The sequence below is a fragment of the Vollenhovia emeryi genome, unplaced genomic scaffold (genome assembly GCF_000949405.1).
Source record: "Vollenhovia emeryi isolate VEMERY1.0 unplaced genomic scaffold, V.emery_V1.0 DF939134.1, whole genome shotgun sequence".
In the NCBI taxonomy this organism is placed as follows: domain Eukaryota; kingdom Metazoa; phylum Arthropoda; class Insecta; order Hymenoptera; family Formicidae; genus Vollenhovia; species Vollenhovia emeryi.
Genome location: NW_011967232.1, coordinates 923,988 through 944,988, shown reverse-complemented (window position 1 = coordinate 944,988; position 21,001 = coordinate 923,988). Strand labels below are relative to the sequence as shown.

The following is a 21,001-nucleotide window of genomic DNA, read 5'->3' as shown; positions in this document are numbered from 1 at the left end:
CTCTCTCCTTTTAAACATGTTGTCCGTATTTCCGAAGTGAAATCTCAGATAGATTCGTCAGCGGCGACGTACGGCACGGGCGAGCTCGTTGCCTCTCGCAGTTTTGCATGAGGCCAAACGCGAAATTAAATCCGGGCGTGTAAACGACCGTCATGTATACCCTGTCACCGGTTACAAACGCGAGTCACGAATCCGTGGCACGGGACACGTCTTTCGCTTTTATTTACGGTTTCGCCCGCTCGCACCGCGAAGCCGTCGATTTAATTCCGAAAGTTGCCGGCGTCGCGACGCCGGGAAAGAGAGCCGCCTCGCGCGACGCGATACGGCGACACGTGTCCGTAATGTCTGCGTAACACGTGAGACTTCTTGAATTCAAGAATTTTAGTTGCGTCGATGCGATTCCTTCGAACGGCGGTGAAAATGAAGAAATCTCGAAACGCGTTCGATTCCCGCTTACCGTTCGGCGGCCGAGTGCGTTGATTTCTATAAAATTTGTCTTTACAAATTCTTTAATAGATTACTACGTTTGACCTAGTAACTAATTAATTAATTTATTTAACTTATTATCTTATTCCTTTGACTATTTTTTTTACTTTTACTCTTAAGTTACTAATTTATTAATTTATCCAACTACAAAAATATCTAATTGTTCACCTGTAACAATTTCAGACATGATATTATGAATTTGCTACCACAGACTCGTGAACCCATTCTGTTTTGGCGTAAATTAAAATGTTCAGTCAACTTTAGGTATTTTTTCGTCTATATACATACTAAAGAATTATTTTTCTATATTGCGGTTTGAGCGCTTATAATGTTTCCAGATTGTACTTGAAAAGGACCCGATACAGGGGTCGAAACGTCACGACTAAAAAAAACATCAATTTCGCCAGTTTGGTCAATTTGTTAAAAAATTCCCCTCGGTCTTTAATAGCTCTACATTTTATTAACAGTGCTAGGTAACATGAGAAAAATTTCGAATTTTGGGTAAATTTTATTTCACCGCGATGTTAGTGTATTGGAATTAAAAGGTGCCCATAAAATCTCAAAACTTTGATAAATTTCAGGCTTCGTAATATCTGATAAAATTTTTACGAAGGGCTATGCAAGTCGATCAAAGAATTCCTACGCGAAATTTGTAAAATATGTTTTTATTTATACAGCGCATTTTTTATTCACGAGGGAAATGTCACGTCGTATAAACTATAAACGCGGCTGCTATCGGAACGGAGATATTAACACGCCGCACGCAACGCGGCGCATTCGTGCGTGCTGCGTGCGTGCGCGCCCGCCCGCGACTTTTCTCCATTTATTTCCCTGTGTCTTTTCGCCGGGCGTTTTTACAACCGCGAGCTCGACATCTTTATCGCCGCCGTTATACGAGTTCAATGTACCTTTTGGTTACTACCGCCTCGCTGATTAACCCTTTCAACGCCGATGGCATTGCGCGGCGAGAGTTGCGCAATTTATGCGCATACATTTCACTTGCGCGCCCGATTTCGCCGTTTTCTTAGTCATCCCTTATTCTCCTCCGAGGTCGGGCACACGAGGAGGAGACGAATGCAGTAGGGTGTGCTTAGCGTGATTATCGCGAATGAGTTCTATGTCCCGTAACTTTTGTCGCGTGATTTTGAGCAGACACGCGGCAGACATTAACTCATAGTTTATGTTTATTATTTATATATGCATTATATATACACGTTTGTTATTTGACGCGCCGGTCTGTGTGTACATTGCTTGAAAATATTACTGAAACGCTGGAACATGCAAAGGGAGTGCTTGGAAAAATGTTTGCCAGAATTACAAGTTTCATGAAAACAAGTCTAAATAAAATTTGCGACTTGTAGCGGGGATTTCTAGCCGGGTTTATCGCTTGCCCGAAACGTACCTCAGTCGCTTTGTATAAAAGCTCTTTATTCACGACAGATGAAACGCGTAACGTATCTTGTGTCACGCGAAAAAAAATTAATTTTCCATTGATAATGTTGGCAACTATCGCTCAAGCACTATCAAGATCTAGCCGCTAATACGGTATCTAAATGTCGCGAGGGAGAAATGATTCATTTTTATTATATTAACACAACGCAAGGTTGTGACGCGCACTTCCACACGAAACACGCATCGCTCACCTTTACGTTTTGCGTGACTAATTTATCACACCCTCCGCATGGTCCGAGTAATCTTACTTGTTTTAACACACTGCGGTTCACCCTTTCTTTCCCTCCTTGATATTTTTCCGTATTTTTGCTGCGGCTGCCCGGTCATTTACGATTCTTTTGTGCGTGTACAAAAAGACCGCTCGCAGGAATCGCACGAGAAATCGTTTCACGATACCAAACTTCAAGCGGGATAATTTGTTAGCGAAGTATCTTTAAAATAACAAACACATTTATATATAATATAAAATTAATTTTACAGTTTAGCTAGGATAAATAAGAGATAAGCTATCAAGCGAGGGGGAAACCGCTGAGGGCACTGCGGTGTATAGATTTGCGGCATTACTGGGCAATACTAGGCATTTTTTGGGCATTAGGTCTTGCTGGGGCATTATAAGATAAAATAAGATAATAAGATAAAGTAATGCCCACTGGGCATTAGGTGGCTCCTAATAGCTTATTAACTTAAATTTAAAAAATAGTAAACAAATTAAAACATGCATTGCTTTAATTTAAGTATTTATTAAATATCAAAGAATAGATAATTTTAAATTTAAAAAATTTTCTTTTAATTTTATAAAATGTTTACTAAGATGTAATTTTCGCAGCGAAGGAAATTGGATTTCTTATTTAACAAAAATAATTATTTCATTTAATGAATAGTATTCTATATTTCATGAAATCTTTATTTGAATGTAGAAAATATAATGATTTAAATTAATTTACTTAATATAGTACAAAGATTTACTTAAAATTTTTTTTTTAAATAGAATAAATATTTACTTCAGTATAAAAAAATAATTTTAAGTAAATCTATTTACTTGAAAAATTTGTTTGTCAATGTGGGCATTGGTGTACAAGATTTTGGCCAGTGGTTTCTCCCTCGCTATCAAGTTTTAATATTAAAAGTAATCTTATTAAAAAGGAAGCATTGTAGTAATGTAAATACATGCCGCTTTGAATAGTGTTTTTCCTTCAACAGCCTCAACTTTAATAAACTTGATATTCGCGAAGCTTTGCCGTGGAAATCCTTCATTTATCGTCGCATATCTGCTTCGACTTTTATTATTAATATCCCATTCTTTTTGTTGCAGCTTGGCTTCTTCACGTATTACACAGTGGCGATGGGTGAGGTGAATCCCTCCGGGCCGGTGCCGATCGACAGTGTCTTCATTTACAGACCGGACAAGCGGCTCGAGCTTTGGAGGTTCGCCTTCTACATGTTCCTGCACGCTGGGTGAGTCTCGTCATTTTCTTTATCAACAACGCTCGATTGGTATTCGTATCGTAAATACGTTTCGCGTATACTTTCTGTTGTTCCTTTTTCCCGTCTCTCGCGATTCAGCTGTTTGCATAATTGCAAGCTCGTCTCTCGCGAATGCACGTATTTAACGGACATTTGTGGCGTCAACTCTCGAATCGGATCTCTCGATGCCGCGCTGTCCCCGTATGTATCCCGCCGACAGAACGCCCCGGCAATTTGATTCTCTCTATGCTCCGTGATATGCGAGCGCACCGTTAATTTTTCCTACCATCACAGAGAGAAACGTAATTTGTGCACACGTTTGCTTTTATATCACGTACCGACGTGACTTTATGTTACGTCGCAAACTAACATTTTTCACGCTAATAAATACAAAAGCATATCTGCGTCGGTGCGCATTCAAGTTACCTATCGAGAACGTCGCCGTCGAATTCGCGTCTAGAAAAACGAAAGAGAGAGAGAAAGAGAGAGGGGGAGAGAGAGGGAGAGAGAGAAAGCGCCGAGAGCGAGTCGATAAAACCTTGGTAGAATTTTAGAGCGAAAATCATAGAGAGCACAGTTTTTCATATCATCTGAAAATTGCATTTATCGAACAGTCTTGGTTCCCGATTATCCTGAATGAGGTCTGCGACGTACAGGTACAGGTTCTATTATTTTCAGAGCGCATTATTGCCATTACATCGGCGGTGACTAATAAAACTAAATTTAAGAGTCGCGACGATTCGAGCATTATTCGTTCTTTTTTTTTTATTACATCGTGATATTGTCCTGTTCTACTTACGGTAATGCGACAATGTTAAGAGAGAAAAAAAGAGGATGAGACTCCGGAATCGATAATATGGCGTTGCGACGTGACGCGACGCGACGCGAATTATTACAATGACGGCAGCACGAAAAAGGGATCAAGATAAACCACGTCCACGCCGTTCTTTTCTCTTCTTTTTCCACCCCTTCTTTCGCCGGACTTGCAGAATCAACCTGCCGCACACGTTTCGTGCGTGCGCTGCGAATTTAGTTCAGCACAATTTTACCGTTCAAAAAGATGCGCAATATACTTTTTACGTTTTAGCAACAATAAAGAACACAGCTCGCAATCTGGATTTAGCGGGATATTCGGGCGGAAAGAATGTAACCTTCAAGAAAAATATAAAGGAAAATATTATAAATATATAGTAAACTAAGATGAAGAAAATGAAATCTGTACTTTGGTATTCAGACAGACTTGAAAGCTCTCTATCTTGTTACCAAGAAGAAACTTGTTTTACATTTGAAATATTGAATTGCTGTTATGCATAACATCAAGAATTATTTGACGCCAGCAAATTACTTAACGTGATTAAACTGTTAATCGACCGTGACTGGCGATGTGTTTTATAACACAGAAAAATTATTGCGAAAAATATTACCGTAATATGCCTCGGTGGTCGAATTGGTTGAGACGCCCGCCTAGCGTGTGGGGAGGTCCAGGTTCAAACCCTGGCTGAGGTAATATTTTTCGCAATAATTTTTCTGTGTTATAAAACACATCGCCGGTCATGGTCGATTAACAGTTTAATCACGTTATGCTATTATGCATGTTGGAGTTGACGCGACAAAATCTTCGAATCGAACTAATTAGAAGAAGGAAATGTACTACATAAGGAAATTGAATGTGTATATTACATCTATCCCGCGTTACTCAAATCTCTTTTTTTCTTTCGCGGAAAATTTATCTATGATAGCGGAGGGGGGGGGGGCAAACCACAGAGTATAAGGCACTCGCGCGAGGAAGAGCTGTCGGACCGAAACAGATGCGACCCTGCGCACCTGCGATCAGCCATCTGCGTCCATCACGCGGGCGTTAGATACTACTGCTCGACTAATTACGGCAAATTTCGATCCCCCCGTGACCGCGTATTATGTTGTCGTACCTATGCTTGACATTACATCGAGTCGATTCGAGCGGCAGCCTTATAGGACGCAAAATTGTCCAAACTTGCCGGCACGCGTTGCTCTCCCACGCCGCGGATAAGTGGAGCGCAGAGAGAAGGTGGCGGCTTTCTTCGCTCGCAGCTATTTTTCCATCCTGCTTCCTTTTGCTCTCATTTTCCTTTCTCTTGCTCCCTTCAGTGGTTTTTACCCTCCCCCCCCTTCTCTAGCCCACGAATGACTTTTTTGCCTTTTCTCTTGGCTGCGGATCTTTTCTCATCCACCCGACATTCCTCTTGACGCATCAACATTTCTGTATCCACTCCCTTCCGCCATAAAAAGAAAGGAGATCGAGAGATGAGATCGTGCGGCCTGCTCTGCGCTTCGTCTCTCTCTCTCTCTCTGTTTCTCCGTCGCCGACATAGTAGAAGTTTTCAGCGCGCGAAGCTCTCTAAATTATTCATGGAAACGCGAGATAAGACGACCGTTTTCCGTACGTGCGTATGGAAACGGCGATAAGAGTGACCTCACCGCTGTTTTCTTTCCTATAGAAAGCGCGCGTTCGTCCAATCTTCTCGCGCTCCCTCTCTTCCTCTCATTCTCCACCCTCTTTTCTATAATTCCCTTTGCTCTTCTTTATTTCATTTCTGATATTAGAGGCTCTCCTTATTCAACGCGTCGCCCCTTTCATCTCTTATTTCTCTCTGCATTTTGCAACGTCGCAGTTAGAGTTTCTTCTCACCTTTCCACGTGCCGCTTCCTTTTGACACCGTGGACTCTACAATATTACCACTTCTTTTGTTAACCCTCCTCTTTTATTCTCATTCGCCGGTAACCTTGCTATTTGTTACGAATCCTTTCATTACTTAATATGTAATTTGCTCACGGACCTCTGACGCTGCTGGTGCTTAATACCTGCTAGGACTGCGCCGTTACATCATTTTTACTGTTATAGTATCGTACAAAACGGGACTTCGGTCTCCGAGTGTAACATCCTTCGCGGCCACTTCTGCTCTAGTCTTTCCCTCAAACTTCCTTCCACGAATCGCTTGCATCCTTGCCTTTCTTTTTACCGGTTTTTACCTCCTTCGTCGATTCGCCGCTCTCGCGGCTGTCGGATTATTAATGCGAGCAACACCCCCGCGCGCGTCCATCAAAAGTCATTTCTCCGAGCATTACGTGATCCCGAAAGGGCTCAAGTGCAGTGAGATACGTGGTAACGCGCGCGTTGTAAGTCGAAGATAAATTTCGTAGGAGCTGATGAATTCGTTCGAGGAATGGATCTCCGGGGAGGCTGATACTCCACGCGCGTGTAGGTAGACACGTTTTCAAATTGCGTGTCGAGTAAACCGTGTATCGCGGCAAAAGATAAGTGTATAATGATGCGATCGTGGTTTTTCTTTCTGTTAATTTTTTTTTAATTTGCGTCACCGACGCCCATGTCAGTGGCGTCGCGGATCGGCCACGTGTGCGAGCATCGCGGGTGTCGGTTACGCTAATTGGTATAAATCGGGGTTATGATAAGCGGTATAATGCATCAGCGGTGACACACGAGCTGCCAGGAGAGACCAAAAGCGCGATCCATAATCGACGAGTAAAAAGCCTGACGCTTCAGCCGGGCGACAGGCGATTAATTATAAAAACAAGATGGCCCGCGCTATCGAGCGCCTTTTTCCGTCTCCGCGTAACGCCCGTTACCTCCGCCAGACGTTATCGAGCTTCCTCCGTTATTAATGTGAAAACTGTCTTTACCTCCGTGCTCCGAAGTCGCGTCTCCGTCCTATTTCTCCGTTTGTCCTATTCCTCTCCCCCCCCCCTCTCTCTCTCCCCCCTTCTCCCTCCTTCGTGTTCGCGCGCGGTGGCCGTGAGAAAGCCGGAAGCGCGGAAAAATCGAGACAATCGCCGTAATTGCGGGAAGTCAACGCGCGCGGCCGCGTTGTCGGTGCAGAACACAATGGTATCGCCGAGTCCGCAAAATACAAGCCGCACCGAAAGGATCGCGTCGCTCGAGACAGGACGACGCGCTTCCGTATTTCGTTCGCGGTGCACCGATTCGCGCGAATCAAGCTCGAATTCACGAGAACGCTTTGTTGCGCCCGAATCGCCGCCGGACACCCGCCGTCCGTGTCCAAAGAGTGCGGCTCGCAAGAATCCGACGACGTAGGATTTTTATTTTCCTCGGTAAATAGCAGCCGGTCCTTTTGTAAAACGGACATCGATGCGTGCAGATATGTAACACGTCGACACCAATCGTATCGATATGCGAGGCCATCGATATGCATCGAATTTTAACTCGAATAGCCGTACGAGGAAAAGTTGTTTTCAACTAAATGTTGTAAGCAATTTAAATTGTATTACGCATATTATATATATTTTTTTTCATTAATATTTAACACGTATATTAAATTTAATGAATTTAGGATTTCGGAAACTTTTCCCTTTCTCTCTTCTTTTCTCTCCTTCTCGTTACTTTCTTCGCATCAAGAGAGAAAAAAAATTGAACGGTGTTCACATTTTATTAAACATACTAGATTCTTTACGAGAAAATTTACATATCAGTACTAGCGATGCAACACGCAGAACAAGATAATGCGCCGTCTTCCTCGTGAGAACGCTCGCGAACGTGGCATCTTTCCAGCTTCGTAAATCATGCCGAAGTTCCTCGTCGTGAGGAAGGTAAGAGAGAGAGAGAGAGAGAGAGAGAGAGAGAGAGAGAGAGAGAGAGAGAGAGAGGAAAAAAAAGAGCACGCCCGAATCTCTCGACTCGTAACTCAATTTAAATAACGATGTCCACCATCCCATCGCTTTTATAAGCCCTCGTCACTCGCGGGCTGCCGATGCGGCATTATGCATGCGCGACGAGCGAGGCGACACACCATTATGCCGCGAGTCCTTTTTAATGTCGCATAAATGCGCCGGGAGGCTGTGCTCCTTAATATCGCCGAGAGACGATATCCCTTCTCGTCCCTCGTGCACGCGACGTGCGCCACGTGGACCGAAACTTTCGCCAGCCCGTTCTCCGCGAGAATGAAAATTTTCGTGGAAGGCTGCCAAACAAATTACGCGCGCGATTACATTCAGTCTCTCTCCCAAAAGCGATCATCGCGCAATTGCAATTAGTCGCAATTAGATGTCGTAAAAACCAATCGGTGATATACGCTCCGCGGCGAACATCTTAACATCTCGCGGATTAGAATTTGGAACAAAATCAAATAAAATTCACCGAGTATTTGAGGAACCACGATAATAAGGTATTTATATCTCACGCCGGAGATTCAATCTGTCAGACTCCTCTCTTTGCATTCGATCGTTTATAATTCGAGAACTGTCAGCGCGAACGACAAGCATGAAGAGAGATCGGCGCTGAATCGGTCAAAGAATCTGTCGATAGAATTAAGGTGGAGATTTCCCCGAGACAAACTCAGCGAGTGCTGAGGCATCACTGTCGACGGATTCGTCCATGCCTTCGTCTTTCGTAAGTAAGAAGTTTTCGGCGCGTAATTAACTACTAGCAAGTAGTTAGAGGCGCTGACGAAACCACTTGCGCCCGTGGAACATTAGAGTCAACTTGCCCGGGAACTTTATCCCCCTCGTTCTCGCTTCATACGAAGTTACCGGCACCGACTGTGTTCGATAATACTTTTGATCCGCTTACATGACCCCGCGTTTCCCGCGAATTATCGCGAATTGTCGAATTAAACACGGCTGCCTGCCCAGATATGTCGCCATCAGTCTTGTAATTTCATCACCTAAAGTGCACCGTCATTATTGCCTGAAATTTTCGTTTCTCTCAGAATGACTTCTTTATTCGATCCTTTCGGATCTGAAGTCGATTCTTTCCCCGGTGAAAATTTCTAAGGACGCTTAATGAGGATCTTAACACTCAAACAATCATTTTCCAGGCAGTCTTAAATGTGCTTTGCTAGACATTGTTACGATTGAGGCAAAGTACATTTGGAATTAAATAACACCGGCGTGAAGAGCTTTACATATTTAAGCCGGGCGTAATTTATCCTCAGGATACTATTCGCTAGTTTTGGGATAGGCAATCTAGATATCGATCGCATTGTGATTCATCGTAAGTACGCAATCGTCGAAATTGGAAGGCCGTCAGTCCTTCTGCCTTCCCGGACGACACGACGAAAACGATAAAACGAATAGATGCCCCGTCGTAGGAGGCCGGTTACCGTCATTCGTATTCGTCGAATGGAAATTCAGTCCTCGAACGACACTGCCTCCTCCTGTCGCGGGCCAAAACAGATGGCCGGGGGGAAAAGCTGGGCGGGTCGGGGAATCATACGCGCGCGAAAAACCGAGAAATCCGCCGTAATTCGTCCGCCGTCGCAACGCCCGGGACTCATCTAATTGGTATCCAATTAACCGAAATTGGCGCGGTCGGTCTGAGAACCTTATCGTGACTCGAATGTCTTGGGTGCGGATTTTGCTGATTGCGAGAGAGGTACGAGCCATTGTTCAACGGCAGACGCCGTTATATTTTATCGGACGCGCGCCGCTCGGGTATGCATATTGATTCCGTTGAAGCATTAATTTATGCGGTTGACGCCACGTCCCCCCCCCCCCCCCCGATTATCCATATGTGATAATAAAGCTCAACGATGCGCTTTATTAAACAACGTTTGAACGGAGAGAAAATACATGCGCCTGTAAAGACACCAATATTTCACGTAACACGGTGTTAATTTTATAAAATCACTGGCAATAAAAATTATTGGCTACGTTGGCGTATGAAAAATTCATACTCTTCTTACAACGATTTTACCGAGGCCGCCAATTAATCATTCCCATCCATCTCGAATCGATGACAGATCAGAGGTTTCCTTTCGCCAGGGCTTTCGGGCCTCTTGCCCACCGGGCACGTAAAGTGAACATGAATATTTAGAGGGGGAACTCACGACGGTCCGCGTGAAAAAGACCGTCGTGCGAGAGTCCAGCGGCCATGTTCCATCGGCGGATAGCGTCTCGGCGGCGAAGCCCGAAAATTTATGAACCGCCCTCCCACGTTCGGGCGCCACGCGACGCCTCCTTACGCGCGTTCCATTCCGACGATTGCATTCTGAAAACGTATCGACGCCTATACATCACGACTGTCCCGCCGTGGCGGCGACCTCCGGTTCTCCGCCCCCGCGATCGGGCCATCGGCATTTGCATTCGCGCGGCAACGAGGCGGCAAGAAACCCGTTGGAATTCCGAGCGTCGATTTAATTCTGACCTAATCACGATTGCTTGCACCCCTTTCCCTCCCCCCCCTCCCCCCTTCTCCCCCGATAGACCAACTTCGTTCCCTGGTAACGGCGACGACCCCAAGATCGTGGCATCCATTTCTGCCGGTGGGGTCCGACGGTGACCGGCGACGTGCGCCTGCGAGCCGACGCTCGTGCGTTTCAACGATCGCATTCTTTCCGTTTGACCGCATTGCGACAGGGCACACGAGACGACTGTTAGACTCGTACTTGATGCAAATTGGTCGTTTCCTAGGCGCACGTCGCGGCTACGGGACTACGGTGTACGCAGGCTAATTGCGGCCTGCGGTGCCCTGGCGCAAAGAGAGACCTGTACGGAATCGCCTCTTCCTCTCTTTCGAACCGAGTCTCGTTTCACCGACGGACGCAAGAAATCTCACGTCATCGATTTCATGGATACTCGTTGAAATTAAGGAAGTATACCAGGATCCGTCGCACAGATTGAATAAAACTCCCGCTTTATCGACGTCCAATTTTTTCCACTTTTCGGTGGAACGAGAGCTTTTTCTCAAAATCGAGAAAGCTAAACCCGCAAGAATATTTTATAAGCTTGCAGGAAATATTACTTATCCTGTTTATATGGGTCTCTGTAAAAAAAAAAGAAAAGAATTCTTATAGGGGAATGAAATATTTCTCAGGAGAGAGTAACGTGCTCCCTCAGACTAGAATCTCAGGCTCTTTATTATGATGTAATCAAGCTCTGTTGTATTACAGTAGAATTATTTGTACTATAATAAAAGATAATAGTGCAGCATTTGTCGCGCGCGCTCTCACGACAACCCAGATCTCGCGGCCGTGTCAACTGAAATCGCTCTCCGAGATTTTCCACGCTCTCGAGCGTGCGACACGATAGATAAGGAGAAACGATCGTTCTCCGCGCTTAGAAAGTTTCTCCTTACCGCGAGATAATATTCATAATTGCCTCCGCCGTCCCTTTCCTCTCGGAGCTTTCTTTCACGCCTGATGGCCACGGCTGGTCGGCCGAATTATCCGAGAGGTCAATGTTTCGATCGTATCATCCTCCTTTTTATCGTTCGCGTACTTTTCGCTGGAAAAAAAATTTCGCTAACGTAGATACGATTTGCTAAAAGTATCTTGCTGCCATGAGTATAAATTTTTATGAGGTAATATTTTTCGGAATAAATTTAAAATATGAAATATTTAGACACTAACACCCTGTCACGACTCTTAGTCCTTTATTTCTTCAAATTTGTGTCTATCACATTTCAGCCATACGAATTTTATCAATTTATAAATTTTTCAACCAGCGCACACGGTTTGCTGTCGCACCTAATACAATAGGCACAGTAGCAAAATATTAGCTGTCCATACTGTGCAACTGAAATTTAGTTATCACATGCAGTTTTTAGCTACGACAGCTACGTTTTTTTTCCCGTGTTGTACCACACAGTTGAAAAATTCGTGTTAAACTTAACAGACATCACATGTCCGAAACGGTTCACACAAATTTTTGTGTTAATTTAAACATAATATGGATATGTTAAAGGATCACACTAATACTCTGTTGATATTTTAACACAAAATAAATGTAAATCTCAAAATAATTTGAAATAAATGTTGTATAAAATTAACATATTTTTAATGACAAAATGAATTTTAAAAATGAATTTTAAAAATGTAATTTTTACATTTTACAGATGTAATAAGTCACAAATGACAGTTTGAAATCACTTTCACTTATGTTATTATAGCATAAAATCAACATTTTATTCTGTAAATTTTAACAGATAAATTTGTTACTTATAATATAGAACATGTGTATTGTGTCAGATTAAAAAATAAGTACACATTGTGTTGTTTTAACATTTCTTTTCAGTTATTTTAATATTATAATTTTACATTTCAGGTCAATTAACACAAGAGCAATATGTTAAATTAACACATGAACGTGCTAAACATTTAACACAGAAATTTTAACTGGCATTTTTTAAACAAAAGAATACAAATTTTCCAACTGTGCGGCCATCTTCGCTGCTGAATTCGCTCTCGAAATCCCCGCCGACTTCGGTTCTAATCTCCGACCGATCATGGACGCCGAGATACCACGTCGTGGCGTAAACGTTTATTTTCCTCCGTTTTATTCGCATTTCACGGTATTTTATGAAATTGCGAAACTACGTCGTTTCCCGCGAGATTTATTGTTGCCACCCACTGACATCGCGTCCGCGCGCGCCTCGGCGAGATGTAATAATTAGTCGGCCGAAGTTTCGCGATAACGGCCGGGTATCGGATTTTCGTGCTTCTGCGGCCCAGAAGTCGCTGATAAAACTTTCCTCCGACCGTGGCTGGTATCTCGCAATTATTTCACTCCGCTCTCGGTAACCTTCCTCGGCGGCGCGGCGGCTCTTGTCGAAACGACGCCGCGAGCGAATAAGAATATTGTTTGGCCGCGATCCATTCCTTCCTTCGCCATCCGAAGTGGAGAGGCACAATTAGCGTAATTCTCTCGGCCGCGCACCGATAGTCACGAACCGCCTGCGCGGAATTCACCGCGCGAATCGCACTCATCGTATTTTCGACTTTTCCCTGCCCTCCCCGTCGTCGAGTCTTATCTACCGGCGGCGAGGGAAACATCGCTAACGAGATGTTCCTAATTAAAACTATAGCCGACTGCCCGCGGCGTTATGATTCACGATCAACGACAATCCCTCCTTTCTTGGACTACTGGATCTACATCGCCAACTCCCGAGATCTTCGGCAGCCAAAGTTGCACCGACGCGTTAACTCGGGCTCTCGCGGCTAAACTTCGCGACAGTGAAAGGGAGTTTTCCGTACCTAATTATTTTATAATACAGTGAGCGCGGTGTCTCTCGATCAATGTAATAGATAATAATTATTTTTCAAATAATTTTACATTAATTGTTAGATGCGATATTCATTTTTAACGACTCTATAATCGTCATTGTATTTACGTATGAATAAAATATTCCAACATTGTGTATTTACTGCGGCATCATCGCGCATTTACTGCGATTGATTCCGCAATAACGGAGTGCGCCATAGACGTATTACAGAGGTTGCTTGCATGCACATTGTGTCGTAATTGAATTAAATTCCTGGTGCATCTCGTGCTCCAACAGAACAATTGACATGCCTTGGTAATTTACCGCGCGGTTACATTTTTTTTCAGGTGGCTTCACCTGCTGTTTAACCTGGGGGTACAGGTGGTCGTGGGACTTCCCTTGGAAATGGTTCACGGAAGCCTGAGGATCGCCGCGGTTTACATGGCCGGGGTTCTTGCCGGTGAGTAATGTCGTCTGCAATGTGAATTATGTTATGGTGCATCTACGATTTATGCATCTACGTTAATGCTCGTTTAACCTTCGCGTTCCGCCGTGAATCAAGTTGAATCAAACGAAATTCTGACTCGAAACAGTGATTAAGTTCGAAAACCGCCTACTATCCGTTTACGAGGATCCCACTTTGAAAAAGTTACGCAAACCCCACAATTTTTTTGTGTAAGAAAATATTTTGGCGTTTCAACGTTTCCATTCTATCTAATTATTGCGCATTTCCAGTGAAATGCATTAAAGGGATTTTATAGCGGGACAAAATGCTTATCTTTTGTTACATTCGTAATTTTTTAACTTACTTTATTTCTATGTTATGTATTACAACGGTTAGTCCGCTGTAAAACCCGTTCTTTTTCTTTCTCTATTTCTCTCTTGTAGTACTAAATTTTCCACTGTGGATGAACGTGTTTTTGCGCAATTTGTGAATCGCCGAAATTGTAAATCCGGTATACATATAAATACGAGCCGGATATATCATGAAACGCGAACACCATAACTAAAGTCCAAAATGTCCAAGATATACAGGGCGCTAATTATCCGAACATATGCTCCCTGCTATAACGAGGCGTTTTAATTAAAATTCGTTAATGTTAATATAAGTACGCTGACAGCTGGATAATGAAACAGCCCGCTTTTCATTCGTAATTTCGCGCATTTTCCAAATAATGTAGTGACCTGATCTCTCGAGTGTTTTTGTCGCTGACAAGCTGAACTTTTTTACAATTTATTGCATTGAGCGAGAAAACTTTTCACCTAACATTGCCTTTGCAATTATCTATACATTATATCACGTTGCGTCATTTAACCGATGAAGGAATTTAAACCGATATTACTGCTGCTTTTTACATTATCGTATTGTTCCCTTTCTAACCAATTTCTGTGCGAAGCATTTTTGCATATTTATCGAGACAACAAAGGCAACCGAGTAATTCCGGTAAATTCGTTCCATCCCGTGTATATGTATATACGAAACGTGTATACTGGGATACATGTGCGGGCAAACGTATCTGTGTACATTCTGATTGTCATTTGCATAAATTCGATTAGACGCAGATCCCGAGTTATTAGCGGTCATGAAAGTAAAACGTGGCAAAATGGGGCGCATGAATAATTAACTCCAGTCGGACGGGGGACAAAGAGGATTTGGGAATTAGATAGAAGAACGAAGATACAGGAATTTCAGTGTAGCGCGACGATGTTACTGCCAGCGAATTTGCAAGAATGAACGTTTTCTTTTTACACATTCACATTTATACGTCATTACAATACGGTACGAAATGCCCGGAAAATTGTGCGTCGCGAGCGCGAGACGATGTAAAACGCTATAAAGGTAGTCTTAAGGATGAAACGCGAGAAATATATCGCGCAGTAAAAGGTATATTGCAATCATAAATATAAGAGTGAAAAAAAACCAGTTAAACGATACGCTGAAAGTGGATGTAATAAATTGTTTATGCACCACAAAAAAGTACGATGACTACGGAAGTGGGAAGAGGGTGTTCCCCCACGTGCTTTTTACGCCGCTACAATTTACGACGGAGGCAGGCATCGAGCGCCTCTGAATGCTATCGACTGCCATCTCCGCCGTTTTCATATCTGTCGTGAAATTTCCCGATTGCGCACTTCCGATTGTCTTTGTCTAACCGCTTTTCGCACCGCACTCGTGCGGCGCGTATCTCCGTCTCCGTTCGTCTAGAGTCACCCGCAAGAATGCGTCGCGGCGACAGCCTGTCTGGGCCCACCGCGGCGAGATTACTTCGTATGCATCGCGGTCGCGACGATGTAATGCGATTGCAACGACGCAAGTGCAACGGCACCAACGTTCCCTTCTCCGTCTCATCGCGGCAGCGCTCCACCTTCACCTCGCATCGTCCGCCTTTCTTCCGCGACTCTTTAACATCGATCGAATTGTGGGGACGGATCAACGACACACAGTTGGAAAATTTGTGTTTTCTTGTAAAAAAAATTCCGGTTAAAATTTTTGTGTTAAATGTTTAACACATTCATGTGTTAATTTAACATATTGCTCTTGTGTTAATTGACCTGAAATGTAAAATTATTAAAATAACTGAAAAGAAATGTTAAAACAACACAATGTGCATTTAGTTTACACAATATACATGTTGTATATTATTAGCAACAAGATTTAGCTGTTAAAATTTACAGAATAAAATGTTGATCTTATTCTATAATGACATAAGTGAGAGTGATTTCGAACCGTCGTTTAACTTATTACATCTGTAAAATGTAAAATTACATTAGTTTTTAATTCATTTTGTCATTAAAAATATGTTAATTTTACACAAAATTTATTTCAAATTATTTTGAGATTTGCATTTATTTTCTGTTAAAATATCAACAGAGTATTAGTGTGATCATTTAACATATCCATATTATGTTAAATTAACACAAAAATTTCTGTGGACTGTTTGGGACATGTGATATCTGTTAAATTTAACACACATTTTTCAACTGTGCATGATTAATTTTGAGCGAAAAATATTCTTGTTCGTGTAACAGGATAAAGAGGGAACAGCCATTGAGTGTCTCGCAAAAATATTTAAATCTAGCATTTTTTTAAATAATCAGAAATCGACTTTAATATGCGTCTTCCTTTTCTATTTGGCACTAACTTTGTAACTTTTGTACCGTGTTTTGATTGTCACAGCCCTCTCTTTTTAATTCAACATGTTATATTTACTTACGCCGTGTTTTTTTTATGTGCTACCGTTTCATGAATTATTACAATTTGTATATCCTTTAATTTTACACTAGAATTTACTGCGTAATTCTTTGTACATATCGAATTTGCAAATCCACCCATGTGTTAAATCGTAACTATCTCTTCTTCAAGATGGTCCGATAAGGACCGAAACGTACTCTCTAAAACACTCCAAAAACTTAGAGAGTATACATATATATGCATTTATATTTAAATAATTTTATTGGACACTACAACCTTGTTCAGGCTCTGAGCCTCTGCTTTTATTACTTGATTTTATCATACGAGTCATTGTTATTTATTTAATATGTGAATTCGCTGGCGACAATTATTTCATCTAAACGATACTGTGTTATATCCGACAAGAAATCGGCGCGCAAGACAGGTGGAAAACGGTATATGAATTCACACGCTATATTAAAAATTACTGGGCTACCTACATCTTGCTCGGGTCTCATTGGCGTTCTCGTTTCTTATTTGATTTATTTGGGTCCCGATTAACTCTATTAATTTAAATATTGCTACTTGTTTCAATTAATTAATTATAAAAATGACAAAGGCTACATCAGAAATGAAATCGTACTTGTATCAATGTTTTGTTGAAACGTATCGTTAAGATTTTATCATGTATATTATTGTTACGTTCAGAATTATTGTAACAATTGCTTCGCGCCTTCAAGTAAAAAAACAATATTTATTGTGCTCATATTATTTGGAATTCGAGATTTTCATTTTTATTCTCATTCAAGAGTTAATGTAATCGGCCATTCGTATTGTTGCAACCATGTATGAGCACGTTTAAATACATTTACGTTGTTATAAAATAGCGAAAGTATGTGTGCACAATTAATATTGCGCGAATATTGAAGGAGAAAGAGAGAAAAAAATCGCTGAAACACGTAATCATCGAACTAATAAAGCGTGTAAATCAACGTTTTAAATTATGCGGTCGGTGTACCGCGTGAGAGTAAATTATCCTCGGTGCGGCGTGAAACCAGGGGTAGCTTATAAATGCACTTCTCCGGGATAGCGCGGATTAATGTCGTTTACGACATCGTCGCGCTTATTGCTGGCTGTACTCCCTGTCCTCTCTATTGCTCGACCGTTTCCACTTGGAAATTTGGACGCTGGAGCGAATAGCACTGTGAAGTAGAGATTTGCCGTCGTATGAAATTTACGGAATAAACAATTTTGCACGGCGCACATAAATGAATTGTACTGGTAAAAAAATGTGTACGCGTATTCGTACAACGGAAACTTTAGCTCTGATGCTGACAATGAAAGTAGATAATCATTCAAGTTGGGCGCTTATGATATATCTCGAGATCACTTGAATGAGAACATGGTTTTCTACCTCGCTTTCTTGATTATACGAAATCACATACAACTGTTGGATTTATTTATCGTAATTAAAATTCTTTGTGAATGCCAAAAAGCTATGTTGCATCCGAACTACGATAAATATTTAGCCGAGGGGGAAACCGCTGACCAAAATCTTGTACACCACTAATTATGCCCACTAATTTATTTTACACTTATTTTACCTTTATAATACCACAGCAAGGCCTAATGCCCAAACTAATGCCCCCAAAAAACTGCCCAGTAATGCCCAGTAACGCCGCAAATCTGTAATGCCCTCAATGGTTTCCCCCTCGTATTCAGCGTTTCGTTAAACGATCAAAATCCAATGGCATCAGAAAAGATTGAACTCGCAAACAAAGAGCGAGGAGTATCATCAATCTACCGAGTCGTTTATTCTTATTAATTCCGTCTCGACGATTTCGTGCGACATGCTCGCCGCTCGCGAGCTTCTCTCTCTATCGTTAACGAACGTTTCCCGATATACAGCTTTTTGCTGGGGAACGGATACGGTTTCGTGTCAAAGCGCCGTCGTCATTGTCGTCATCGTCGCCGTCGCCGCCGTCGCCGTCGTCGTCGCCATCCCCGTCGCCGTCGCCGTCATGATGGCGCTGCCGAGTCGATTGCGTGACACCAGCAATTATACGACGGTATTTGCATGTCGTACGACGCGCCTCGTCGTTCGTATGCGCGACTGCGTGTGGCCAGTCCCCGGTGCATTAACTCGACTCGAAGATAGCCGGCGACGACAGCGACGATAGCGCACCCGGGCCCCCTCGACTCCGAGAGAGACTCGATATTTTAAGTTTCCCCTTTTCTCCTCCTTTTTTCTCGCGCGCCTCCAACTTTTCTTTCAGCACGAGATCGCGTTGTCCCGACTCGTTAGTCTCCGGCCACTTATTTCTTTCGATCATCCCGGGAACAACGGGCGCCTGATGACCGACAGAAACTTTAAATTGGGCGACGAAACGCTACGCGAACGTCAGGTCTACGGGAAAATCTCGTCGAGTTGCCGCTGTTATCGATAAGAATTTTATTTGCGTCTTCTTATAGTATCTGTTTGTTTTCTCTTGTCATTGTTATCGTATCATTGTTAAGCATGTTTCACACAGACACGTAGATATAAGTTCTTTTTTTTTCAAAATCACAACTTTAACTACCAATTTTGCCGATATCGGCGAATTGCAGTTTACCCGATTTCGAGTACGATGCGCGCGATACGTGGTTTCCTGAAGTCTGGCTATGTCGCGAAAGAGTACAATGGCCAGTTTCATTGGAAATAAAAAAAGATGAGCGGAGGACACGAGGGGGTGGCGACAGTAAAAGCCGTTTACACTACATTTTAATCGGGAGGAATCCGAACGCGCTTTATGCAGCCATTGATATACGGTTCCGCTCTTCTTGCTCGCCACCTTTTTGTGTGCGCGTGCAAATACATCCGTGTGTACGTATGTCTGTGCGCGCACACAGGGTATGTGTGCCGCTGTGTGTTTTTCTCTACCCCTCCGCCCGTTTTAATATTTTCAGCGCAAAAACCCCGGCGGACACGGCCTGCCGCCATTGCGTCAAAGGGATATTAAAACAAAGGGACGAAATGCGGGATGTACAAAATGTTGATACTGGGCGAACTCCTCGCTTTCGATCCGGAATTTTGCGTGTCGATGATCGCGCTCAGGATGCCGAAAGTTTCGCAAAAATGCGCATGTGATAGGAGAGAAAGGGGCAGGGAGTATAGAGAGAGAGAACTGGGTGCGAAATAGTGGGCGCGCTGGAAATTTCAGCATTTTTTAATCACCGCTCTCCGCGAGATTGAATGCTCGCATACGTGAATTTTTTATTTTTGAGAATCGACGCGGCTGTCGTGGCCGATGTAACTCCATCGAGACATTAATCGGGCTGGTCCCGAATGAATGATCTCGAGCAGCGATACACCTACCGTGCTGAAATAAATAAAAATTATAATCACGTGTAGGAATGCGAAAATAGAAGAACTTTGACGCAACGAGAATATCACGAGTGCTAATATTTTCCAATTTATTTCGCCGATAAAAATATAGATCATATATTAGAGTCAATAATATTATAAAGGGCTGAAACGTAACGTAGTAGCTCTTTTGTTTAATATTAAAATGTTATTACATTTATGTTATATGTGTTCCCACGACCCTGCAATGAACATCGAAACCAGACAATATTCCATTACGGAATGATATTCGTATAATAATATTATATGCCATAAAATATTTGTCAAAATGATGAATACTAAGAAAATATTTCGAGCGATTATTGTTTTGCTATTACCATATACAATTAATGATATGAGATTCAAAGCATATAAAATGTGTGAATAATTACAATATAATTTTAATACAATTAGTCGCGTAATTAAATTTGATAATTTACATCTAATATTTAATGTCACATACATTGCGCTCTTTTCAGCGATTGCATAATAAACACCGCGTCCATCCGACATGTTTCATTTGCGATCAAAGTGTACACTAGTTGTGTAATTATACGAGTATACCATATATATATTTTTTTGTCCATTGAACGACGCGAGCCAAATGTTTAATAATCATTCGAGAGGATGAGGAGAGCCTCGGCAGCGTAAGCGGATCGCTGTAAAAAGGAAAAAGAGCATCTCGTCAACGTCGATTCCTCTCGTATTCCGTCGCTATACACATGTGCGTCAGAATCCCGCTGCCATAAATATCGCGGCCGTAACCATAAAATTCCGACGGCTTTTCGTCCTTTTTTTCCCCGTGCCTAGAACGTACTTCGCACATTATATTTTATGCATCGGGTTACGTAAAAACGGCGACGCCCGTGTGCGTTCTGCGCGCTGCCCGTGTGCATGCACACCTTGTTGTCTCCATGTGGGTATTCATGGTGCATCACTCGCGACGGCTCGATGCACCAGCGAGTGACACAACTGCATTGAGAAAGATAGCGATGGCATCGATACAAATGAAAGTTTAACAATAAGTTTCTTCCGGCTTCCCTTTTTTTTAATT

General features: G+C 42.6%; 1 protein-coding gene across 3 annotated transcripts in view; it reads left to right on the top strand.

The window, feature by feature from the left end:
- The window catches only part of LOC105567785 (protein rhomboid), a 420,998-nt gene that overhangs the window by 361,680 nt on the left and 38,317 nt on the right, over positions 1-21,001 (top strand). For all 3 annotated transcript variants that reach the window (XR_001009390.1, XR_001009389.1, XM_012022926.1), the window contains exons 6-7: positions 3,251-3,393; positions 13,741-13,853. Coding sequence is in view for 1 of the 3 variants with exons in the window: in XM_012022926.1 (XP_011878316.1) it covers positions 3,251-3,393; positions 13,741-13,853 (256 nt within the window). In the remaining 2 variants the exon portion in view is untranslated. The remainder of the gene's footprint in view (positions 1-3,250; positions 3,394-13,740; positions 13,854-21,001) is intronic.